The 11,956-nt window shown below is 45.4% G+C and overlaps 1 protein-coding gene across 3 annotated transcripts in view; it reads right to left on the reverse strand.

Moving 5' to 3' along the window:
* The window catches only part of tmem51a (transmembrane protein 51a), a 42,077-nt gene continuing 30,121 nt past the window's right edge, over window positions 1-11,956 (reverse strand). For all 3 annotated transcript variants that reach the window (XM_068017428.1, XM_068017429.1, XM_068017430.1), the window contains 2 exons: window positions 8,630-9,073; window positions 1-3,921 (listed from right to left, as the gene is read on the reverse strand). In XM_068017428.1, the coding sequence (XP_067873529.1) occupies window positions 3,513-3,921; window positions 8,630-8,949 (729 nt within the window). In that variant the 5' untranslated portion in view covers window positions 8,950-9,073 and the 3' untranslated portion in view covers window positions 1-3,512. The remainder of the gene's footprint in view (window positions 3,922-8,629; window positions 9,074-11,956) is intronic.

Below are 11,956 nucleotides of genomic sequence, written 5' to 3' on the forward strand. Positions count from 1 at the left end.
ATTAATGAATAAATACAAAGAACTAAAAGAAATTGAACATTTCTCCCAAGTGCAGCCATCTATAATCAATCAATTCCCCCTTGCTCGGTTAAGAGTTTGGAACAACACAAGCACTTCAAATTAAACCAGTATTAATAAAGCCAGCGGAAAGTGGCTTTACAATCCTATGGACGCTGCCTGCAAGGGGTCAGATCGAAATCAGATGGCAATCATAGTCGGAATTTCACATGAATTACTGGTGGGAAATAAAAGATTTCCTGTTGGGACTGGACAGGAGAATGAGCACCACGCTGGCGCAGGATGCAGCACTCTTCAGATCTAAGAGCTGAGGGAGACTGACGTTGCAGACAACATCTGCAACAACTTCTGACATAGGAGTTTGGGGAGAGTGACGTAGTGCTTCCATTCACCGAAGCAGACATTGGAGGTTTTTTGCCCAATTGAAAAGTGCACAACTGAGCCATATTAAGAGTTTATTAGGTGTCGAGGAGAACATTCTGGGGGAGAAGAAAAATTTTCAGTCTATATCTTTTCTGTCAACACTCGAGTTTACAACTTTTCTTCCCTCATGAGGTAAAAACCAAGTCTCTTCTTCCAACCCTGTAGCAGCAGACATCCTACAGTGATAAAGCCCCAGACAGAAGAGAGCTGCACTGGTAACACCTGGGAGTAGGAACCTGCCCCCTTCCTAACCCAGGACACCAAGTGGGAGAACCAGCTGGCCTCAAAGGTCAAGCCACACCTCCCGTCAACTACTTCAGCCCAAAACATACTGCCCAATACTTTCGATTCCCATCCCACTTCCAACACAGGCTTTTGAAACAGGCCATCTATTCCCAGAGAGACATGAGACAGGATATTAAAAAAATGCAAATAAATAAATCTGAAATCTTTGTACCACAGTCCAGTTAAGTCAATGATTCAGTACAAAATAGTGAATTAAAATTAACATTTATAAATAAGGATTCTCAAAGGTTGCCAGTCAATTTAATCAGAGAATCAAAAATCAAGGAACTGCCTACCATTGGCTCAGAGTTTTAAATCATCAATGGGTCTTAACATGCTGCGATAGGAGTGAACAGGTTGAAATCTGGGTCACTGGAACAGATAAGCTTTGAGTCCAGCGTAACCATGGGAAGTGTGAAACTTTCCCCAATTCGAAAGGAAAAAGGAAAATCTGGTCCAATTCTGGAATCTGTCCTTCCAGATTTGAATTGGAGACCGTTGTGAGCAGTTGAACATTAAGGTGAAGTACATTAGGGCGGAGGAGTCTGAGATGATGAATTAAAGTGTCACACAATAAGTGTTGAAAGATGGTATTTTCCTGATGTGCATCAACATTAATGTGTTAAGCCTGGTGAGGGCTTAGAGTCCCCGATAACTAAGCTCATTGTGCCCGAGGGGTGAATAACCACATTGGTCTGTGCTGCAGTGATGTGGAGGTGCTTCGGTTCCTTGGAATTCAATAAAACAGAAATTACTAGGAAGGGAAAGTAGAAAGTTCATGCAAATACAGTTTGTGAATAAATCATCCTAAAATGGCAGTGTAGTTACTTGTCATTCTTATGCTCCTTAAAACAGGGCAGCAGAGACCAGAAATTTTAAAAAAAAAATCAAACAGCGCAACTAAACGAGTTTGGCTGGAGCCTCTCCCCACACACAGTAAGTGAACTACCAGAAAATAATTAGTGCTGGAAAAAGGAGAAAATTGCCTGATAAAATGAGGGGCACTGTCACTGTGCAACATTTCTCTGTTAGCACTGTAACCAACAAATTGTCATTTCTACCCCATTTACCATCATTATGTCATATAAAACATTAATAAGTCATGAGACTAACAGACTCTACAGCTGATTTTTAAACATTTGGCAGCGATTTAAAAAGCCGCTTTCCACTGGTAATGGTCGGGAAATTGGGACATGGCACAAACGGACAGAGCATGCAATGGGTAGCCAGGATATTATCGCCCGTTTCCACCAGTGCCGGTCAAATTGAGTCTCATTTGCCGATTTTATTAAACTCTCATCACGTGGCACTGTGAGCAGTTAGTTATGGTGGAAAGGGACGAGGTCCTTTTAGGGAAATAAACTTTTTTTTCCTCCATGTTAATGACCTGCTCAGCAAATCGTAGGCTTTGAACAGCAAGTTCTGACAAACTACTGATTGAAGAATGAAGGAGGAGACAAGACACTTCAGTTTTTTTTTAAAAACTGAAAAAAGGACTCACATCCACCCTTAGAATATTCAATATTCTTAATGAGATTATTCAGTGTTCTTCCTCAGTGTAGATGTTGGTCCAATTTTCTCAGAATTGTTATGAAGGCGATGGAGTTCAGCACTCTCGGGGCCTGTTCAGAACTGGTGCTTCAATAGTTTCAGGTCAGACAAGTGTGGCATGTATGCCACCTCCCCACTGACAGTAGAATCATACTGCCATTTCTCTGTGGGCCAGCCATCAGAATCCTGACACCCTGATGTAGCACAGTGAGCGAGGGCAGCTGGTGCATGGCCATTGAATTCCCACTGTCCGAACCAGACAAGCACCAAACATTGATTCTCCTACAGGAGAATAGGAAGGTGTTCCCTTTAAAATACTGCCATGTGTGGAGGGGTTTCCAGTAAATACAGGGCTTACAGGACAGAGATTGTTGCTGCCATCATTTTGGATTTTATTGGATTATTTATTAAGAGCACCAATCTCTTTCTGAAACGGTTTTAACAAGTTACCGACCTGACCAGCTTCAGACCAAACTTATTCCTTTAATGCAAAATCATTCAACGCATTTCACAAAGAAGTAGAATTTTTCAAATAGAAATTGCCCTCCTCACTGGATTCTGATTGGATCTAAAACCGGTACGGGAGATGAATTAGCCATAAATCACTGATCCCAAGTGGAGTAACAAGGAGTGCCTTGGAAAGCAGTACAGTCAATGTGCTCCATTCGCACACAGTCCCCCTTTCTCCAGCTCCCTCCCCCATTCTTCTGAAGGCATCAACTCTTCCTGGGATACTGGTTCTAGTGGAGTTGGAGGTTCTCCAGTGCCTCAGCTAAGTGGTCACTCTTCAAGTGCTGACTGGCTGTTGTAATGCAAAAGCAAGGGGTGGGTCTGTACACGCCAATGCTGGGCAAACCTGCACCGCAGATAGATGTTTACTGTGGGCACTTTTACCTCGCCACCTGCCTTACATCAAACTCCACTAATGGTAGAACTGCTAACCTTGAAGGCAGTGGGACATAAACTGGGAGGCAGGGAATACAGTAATTCATCCATTGATTCCAGACTCTCGGGATCTGCATCGAACTAGAGTGTGTAAGTACCATACTTTTATAGAGAAATAGGTGGATAAACTTGTAGGAGCCTTAAACTGCAGAAGTAATTCCAGGAGCTGCGGCATCTGGTACAAAGTATTTGCATATTGCAAAATATGCACACTGATTGTTTCAAGAATCTGGACCCACACAGTTGATAGTTAAAGCACCTCGATCGGCTGTTTTGACATTAGTGCCAACTCAGGATGACTTTAGGTTCGCAAAGCTTTTCTCCACTCCGTCCTCATACTGTGGGGGAGGGGTCAGTGGCTCCAAGTTAACAACGGTACTGTTCACATTGTTTAGACGGAGTTTAAAATTCTTGAGGTGGGATTTGTCTGACAGAATGCGGCGAATCTTTTTCGAGCTGAACCGCCGGCCCGGGCGAGAAGGCACCTGCTCACTCACAGGCTGCGCGCTGGCTCCTGTGCTTGTGGCCTCAGTCGGGGACGGCGTCACCTCAATCCCGACGAGTGACTCGTAGGATGGGAGGGAAGCCATGTTTTGCTCCCCCAGACTGGCTCCAGGGCCTTCTGCTGGCTGGATGGAATCACCTTGCATGACCTCATCGTAGCTGGGCACAGCTAATCGGCTGCTGTTGTCTTCATCTCTGTAAAAAAAGGAGAAATAAGTATTACTGAAGTGGTTATCTGTGTCTAAGCTACAGCATGTGGCCCTGTGCCAATGTGAGCGTAGGCCTATTTTTGTGGCTATTTCTTTATTTGCTGGTTTGGCCTGGAGAATTTGGAAAGTGCTGTTGTCACAGGTTGCTGGATAGATCCTAAGCCACAGTCTCACGATCTGTCACTATCCACAATATAGGCCAATTAATGAGAGCATTAGTTTAAAACTTTGTACATCTACAACCCCCACCTTACCCTGTGGCTTCATCTGTGCAACCCCAAAAAAAAATGAGATTGGATACACCTGGTGCAGTGGATACACAATTCATTTCCGTATATGGGCACAAACTAAAATGGAGCAACACAGCTGCAGCAACACACCAGCACAAGGTTACTTGATCTCTTCAAAGTTTTTTTTCCCCTCTCCTGAAGGTGCTGGAGAACAGATCCAAAGACAGCATTCCTCCACTATCTACTCACGTATTAATCTGAACAGCATGTGTTGGCTGGCTATTCCACTGCGGGGCCATCGCCTGTGCACATTCTACCCAAGTCACAAGAGTGATGAGGAGTGGGAACTTTGATTTCTGCCTTCCAAAGCATAAACCAATTGCAGCACCCGTACTAGCTGAAGATTAGCTCAGCGTAAAAATGGTTTGAATATGAAAAGACAGGAGAAAAAGAAAAAAAAAAAAACCACAAAGCCGTTTCCAAATCATGCTCCGTGCTGGTCAGCTCCCATTGCGTGGGTTTCACGCTGTGGCCACACCACCGAATTAAACCATACAGAATCACCAAGGTTAGGGTGGTGGAAGGGGCACAGGGTGATCAAAGTCCAGTTTTCCTCACCACTGACCTTAGTTAATCCAGTAAATTTAATCTGGCTGCCATCTGCACCAGACTCCTGGCCTGAGAGCTGGTGCCACTGGACCCCAATTAATAATGAGAGAGATGGTGAGGGGATACGTTCAGTACACTTCACTTATGTCGGCAACACGTGCACAGCAGGATCCCATAAACAGCCGTAAGATGGTTTTTGATGGTTGTGGAAAGAATGTAGGCCATTGCAGAGTCAGCCGAGATTAAGGAGGGAGCAGAGCTTTAACCCAATGCTTTAGAGGCAGGAGAGCTACCACTGAGCCAAGTCAACATTTCACACAACATATAAGCAATGATGTAGCTGACAGCATTGAGCAAGGATCCCGAGTTCTGACGTGTGTTTGTTGCGAACCAAAGTCTAAACAATTAATATCAGTTTACTAGCAGACAGACATTACTGTCAATTGCTACTAGAATAAAACCTGCAAAACTGAATCTGAAAACAGCACCAGGTTACAGACTAGCTCCAAGGTGAACAGAGATGGGAAAAAAACGTCCAACCATCAAGTTGGTACTTCAATGCGAGAGGGAGGGAGCAAGAAAAAATGCATTACTAAAGTTTCAAAAAAAAAGGGTAAAATCTCAAGGGTTCTACTCAATAAAGTCAGGTTACAAAATGTAGAGAATTGGACCTTAGAAGCAACAATTCCTACCAAAGCCCAAGTTGGTGTTCCCGAGTCTGGGGTCCATTTCAAGAAGCCAGCATTTGTTGGCAAGGATACGCATTAAGAGGGTCTGGATCAAAAAGTGAAATATTTAATTAAAGAGATGATAAAAATCAGTGCAAGAGGAGTGTGACAGCTCCCAATAACTCAGTGGGTGTTTACACCACCTGGTGTGGAACTGAGTCATACAGACCGAGGAAATCCCAGATTCCATCCCTCGTCTCTGCCCAGTTAAATCTGGCTTAATCTAGTCAGAGTTGTTGAAGGTTGCAGTCGATAATCAGAGCTAACCTGGTAACATTACAGAATGCAGGCTGAAGTTTCCTATCCCATCTAAAGCCATTCCCCAGTTACTGGGTCAAAGTACAGCCACAACTGACACGAGTTTATTGCATCAGATCTTGCACACTCCCATTTGCTGCATGACTGTGCATCATCGGCTCACAAAGGTCCCGAGGAAACAGTGAAGACAGCAGATGGGGTATGGACTGGGGTCACAGGAACGCGTGTGGCAACATGTCTTTATTAACAAGGACATGAGCATCTTCATCCTGAATGGCTTTCCCCATTCGACCTCCACATCATTTCTTCTTCTGCAGGTGCTCACTTCAGTTCCACAGACAATAGCGGCCCAAAAGGTTCATTCTTCACATAAGAGCTTAGATAATGATCAGCAGGTGGCTATTTTATCAAGGCCCAGCCAAATCCTGTCCTCAGCCAGCCTCTCTACACACACACTTTCCAGAGGGAGGTACTGGATGGCAATCGAGAGCAGAGGTGTTTTGGAGCACCCACAATGGAGATCAAGTAACGTGACGACTGATTAGGGGTCAAGCCTGGGACCTGCTATTCCATGGGTGCTTAACACGTGGCCCAACCATACAGACAGTGAACATGGATTCAAAGCCTCTCGACCGAAACGTCTTAGGTAGGTGAGTCAGTGCCACATGTGCAGACGTGCTGTGGCACACACGGACTCCCGCCTACAGTCATCACTTTTGTACCAATTTTCTCCCCGCCTTACTCAGCTGGGGTGTGGGAGGAAAGGAAGTAAAGAGCAGGTAAAAATTAGCAGAGCTGAGCTGGATACTGAACATCTAAACTCTACGAGTAGTTTCCAAAAAACTATCGGATAGCAGGTACTTTTCTGTGAAGCGCCTTGAGCAGTTTCCCTACGTTAAAAAGCACTATATAAATGCAGGTGAGGGTTGTTGTGACCAGGAGCAGAAACCCTGCTGGACTTTCTGCCTTCCCCAGTGCAGGGAAGCCAAACCTCTACACAGACTAAGAATCAAAGTTGGGACTTTCCTCACATGTATGAAGAAGCTTCAAGTCAGGCAGTGACAGGATAAAAACTGACATTGTTCCCAAAAGTACTTCACCACTGGTGCACAGACCAGCAGCAGCATCAGGATTCAGGAAACAAAATGGTCATTGGCATCACCAGACATTTTTATTCACAACCTCCCAGCACTAGCTTCACTTCACTATCCTGGTTTCTCCTCTCTGGCAATTTCCAGGACTCCATTTCAGCCCTTCAATTTTGGAGTCTACTTCCCCAAAATCCCACCCCCAGAGAAGCTCAGGTGGGAAAGATGGGAGGATACCAGCTCCCTAACAGTCTGTATGGAGTTAGCGGATACCACTTGGGGAATTTTTAAAAAAATTCATTCATGGGATGTGGGCGTCGCTGGCCAGGCCAGCATTTATTGCCCATCCCTAATTGCCCTTGAGAAGGTGGTGGTGAGCTGCCTTCTTGAACCGCTGCAGTCCATGTGGGATAGGTAGACCCACAGTGCTGTTAGGAAGGGAGTTCCAGGATTTTGACCCAGCGACAGTGAAGGAACGGCGATATAGTTCCAAGTCAGGATGGTGTGTGGCTTGGAGGGGAACTTGTGGTGTTCCCATGCATTTGCTGCCCTTGTCCTTCTAAGTGGTAGAGGTCACAGGTTTGGAAGGTGCTGTCTAAGGAACCTTGGTGCATTGCTGCAGTGCATCTTGTAGATGGTACACACTGCTGCCACTGTGCGTCGGTGGTGGAGGGAGTGAATGTTTGTAGATGGTGTGCCAATCAAGCGGCCTGCTTTGTCCTGGATGGTGTCGAGCTTCTTGAGTGTTGTTGGGGCTGCATCCATCCAGGCAAGTGGACAGTATTCCATCACACTCCTGACTTGTGCCTTGTAGATGGTGGACAGGCTTTGGGGAGTCAGGAGGTGAGAGTTACTCACCATAGAATTCCTAACCTCTGACCTGCTCTTGTAGCCACGGTATTTATATGGCTACTCCAGTTCAGTTTCTGGTCAATGGTAACCCCCAGGATGTTGACAGTGGGGGATTCAGTGATCGTAATGCCCTTGAATGTCATGGGGAAATAGTTAGATTCTCTCTTGCTGGAGATAGTCATTGCCTGGCACTTGTTTGGTCAAATGTTACTTGCCACTTATCAGCCCCAGCCTGGATATTGTCCAGGTCTTGCTGCACTTCTACACGGACTGCTTCAGTATGAGGAGTCACGAATGGTGCTGAACATTGTGCAATCATCGGCGAACATCCCCACTTCTGACCTTATGATTGAAGGAAGGTCATTGATGAAGCAGCTGAAGATGGTTGGGCCTAGGACACTACCCTGAGGAACTTCTGCAGTGATGTCCTGGAGCTCAGATGATCGACCTCCAACAACCACAACCATCATCCTTTGTGCTAGGCATGACTCCAACCAGCGGAGAGTTTTGCCCCCCGATTCCCATTGACTCCAGTTTTGCTAGGGCTCCTTACAACTGGGCCGAATCTCCCTGGCCTGGGGTGTGGGTTGGGGGACCAGGAGGAGAGGAACGAATGCAAGAGAACGCTTGCCCTTGATCGCTACTGAGCAGCCACTGCTAGAACCATGTACATATGGACGACAGAGGAGGCGGCGGCGATGGAAAAGGACTAGCTGAGGCAGTTGAAGCCCCAATTGGAGAATAACTGGGCCACAGTCCTGTTTCACACAACTAATAACCTGTTGGACACAATACCATGAGGTGTGCGAACAGGACTCCAGCAAGAGTCAGGACCCTCAGAAGAAATGGGGGTGTGACGGGAGAAGAATGTGGAGAGAGCAGGACATTGGCAGGTAGGGAGAGAGAAAGAAAAAAAGTGCACAACTGACCTGTTTGGCAACATGGTCGACTCGCATTGTACGTTCACCACTTCCTCCTGCGTTCGGCGCCTCCTCTTTTCACGGACGCTCAGACAGATTGACAGCAGCAGCAGGACAACTCCTCCAGCACACAGGATGTAGGACACCTGGGACACTTTGGTCTTTGAGTCCTCAGCAGCCGGCGAGCTGCTGTTCCCACCTTGAGTCATGTTGTCCTTCCCTAATCCCGGCACAACGCTCCAAACCATCATGATGATTCCTAAGGCGAGCATGCCAATCCCCAGGGCAGTGAGGGCATACTGAGCGCCACTCGAATTTTCAGAGGCCATGGAAACTCACGTACAGGATGACCCCGGGCTCAATCTTCCAATGGTTACACTTTCTCCATTTCAGCAGCAAACAAATGGAAACTAGATACATCCACAGATTTACTTCAATCCTCACAACTTGAACCTGAATACATTAGAAAACAGACAAAAAGAAAAAAAAGTGCTATTAATAGTACCCTTCACCTCCAAAGGACATCTCAAAGAGCTTCACACCAATGGATTACTTTCCAAAACTTAGTCTCTCACCATGTAGGCAAATGCAGCATCAAATTTTCACACAGCAAGTCCCATGAGCTAAACAAAAATCACCACTTAATTTGCTTTGGGGGGTGGGGGGGGGGGGGGGGGGGGGAGGGGGTGTTGTGTGAGGGAGGAATGCTGGCCAGGACATGCTGACAACTCATTGTGTTTCTTTGAATAGCGTCACGGAACCTTTCAACAGGCAGATTACTGTCTCCAGTGGAGGACAGCGCCTCTGACTGTGCAGCACCCCCTCTATACTGCGCTGCAGTGACAGCCTAGACTAAGTGCTCATGATGGTGGAGTGGGACATGAGCCATACTCAGTTTTTTTTTTATCAGTCCCACAGAGTGTGGCCAACTGAGCCAAGCTGACGAACACAAATACTGAAGACTCTGCTGCAATATTCCTGGGTTGAAACCTTCTAGGAGAAAAAAAAAGTGCACTGGCCTCATCTAATTCTGCAAATGTTATAATTAATTGAGCATTGCAAATCTATGAGGTATTTTAATCAGCTTAATGATCTTTTAATTTATTTTTGTTTGATCCAACAGTATTTTTACACCAACACAGCGTTGGTAGGAAATTAAATTGAGACTATGTAGCGGAATATAGTAAACATGAAGATATCAATGATGCACAATACACCACTTAGAGACGTCAAGTCCTTTATATCCTATTTATTCAGTGCAGTTTAGGGATAGATGGTGTTAATAAAACAGAGTTTTATCATCTTGGTGTCCCCCGTCCCATCCTTTCTCACGCTCATTTAACTCCTTTGGTACCATTTTCCAGCTCAGCAAACAAATTGTATTTATATAGCGCCTTTTAACGTAGTAAAATGTCCCAAGGGGCGCCACAGGAGCAGAATCAAAAATTGACACTGAGCCAAAGATGATGACATTAGGACAGGTGACCACAAAAGCTTGGTCAGAGGTAGGCAGTTGTTAAAGGAGGGAATTCAGAGCTAATGAACTGTTTGAATCTTTGGAATGCAACCATTCAGCCCATTCTCCTACTCATTCCCCTATCACTTTTTTTCAGCCAACTATTAAATTCCCTTTTAAAAAAAATTTGCAAACATTGCTTCAACGTGGTTTGTAGCAGAGAATTCTACATTCCAACCGCCCTCTCAATATTTCCAAACTTTCCTTTAATCTTTGTAATCTCAATTTTGTGCCCATTTGTTACGGTCTTGCTAACCAGGAGAAACAATCCATCATTTTTAAACTTGATCATAATCTTGGAAGCCAGTGATCAGGTTAACCCTTAACTTTCTTAGTTCTATTGAAAACACCAAGAACTCCAAGTTTCCCTTCATTGTGTTATTCTACATCCTTGGAGATCCTCATCATTCTCACTGTTGAAACACTCACTGATTTGCGGACTCGTCTTTTGCTTCATATGGACGACAGAGTAACCATAAGGAGCTGTTTTCTGTACAAGTGTCTGGCTGTTATGAACAGTTGAATAACTTATCCTTAAAGCAGCTAACATGAAAATTTAAACTTGATCCACAGGATAACCTGTTGCTAATAGTCCAGCTGATTCCAGCACAAGTTTAATGACATCTATGATTCAATGCACAGTACATCACTCCTCGTTACGCTCAAAACTCTCCACAGCATATGGTGCAGTTGATCATGCCATCCTCCATCAGCTCTCCTCCACTGCCCAGGTGCCTGGCACTAACCCTGAATGGTTGCACTCCTGTCTGAATGCAATAAACTCTCGATTGCTCCTGCACCATCACTTCCAGGAACACCACCCCCTCCCCCAAACTCCCAGGACTTGTCCTCAGCCACATGCTGCCCCCACCGCAGCCTTATCCACAACGACAGGGGTCGGTGTGAACGAGATGACATCCAACTGCACCTCCACTGCTCATTTTTCTCAATCCCACAGGAGTCACATTTTCCTCCAACTGACTGAAAACCCATGGTTAATGTGTTGACAGCTACTGCTAAAACTCTGCTCCCCTGCCACTAACTCCATCAAGCTGAACCAGGCTCTATGAAAGGTTGCAGTCCAGTTCAACCCAGTGCTGACCTCAAACTCCACATCTTATCCAAGACTGCTTATTTCCTTATTCATGCTTTTGTCACTTCTTAAACTTAATTTTTCCAATGTCCTCCCATCTTCTATAAAACAATTCATGCAGAGCTCAGCACCATACCTGACCCCCACACTAATCTCACGCACCCATTACCCCAATCCTGACGTAACCCAGTCCCAATCAAACCCTTTAGAAGTAAAACCCATTCTAATCTTCAGATCCCTCCAGGATCTTACCCAACCTCTATCTCTGCAACCTCCTTCAACATTACATCGCTCTGCTCCACCTTTGGTGGCAGAGCCTTCGGCCACTTCAGCCTGACTCGAACTCCCTCCTCAAGCTCCTCCATCTACCTACTTCCACCTTGAAAAACCTTCAACCGCTCTGAATCTCGTGTTTCCTCTCTAGTTTTAGATATTTTCCTCTCCATAAAGCATCTAAAAAGATATTTCACATGTTAATAGGTACTATATCAATACAAGTTGCTATGTTGACAGTGCTAGTCCTCTAAGTTGCATAGGGGAGGACTAGATGTGGTGGGGCTGACTGGATTCAGGATCAGTGGTAGCTCACGGAGAGGATCCTCCTGCTACTCTATAGCTGATCCTGAATCCCGATTTAGTCCCAGTTTGTGATCTGGGATTAACGCCAGGTCAGCCAAATGAAACTCAATGGCTTGTAACAGATACTGATTATGGTGGCACTGGTGTC

Source organism: Heterodontus francisci, chromosome 37, assembly GCF_036365525.1.
Source record: "Heterodontus francisci isolate sHetFra1 chromosome 37, sHetFra1.hap1, whole genome shotgun sequence".
NCBI classification, from domain to species: Eukaryota; Metazoa; Chordata; class Chondrichthyes; order Heterodontiformes; family Heterodontidae; genus Heterodontus; species Heterodontus francisci.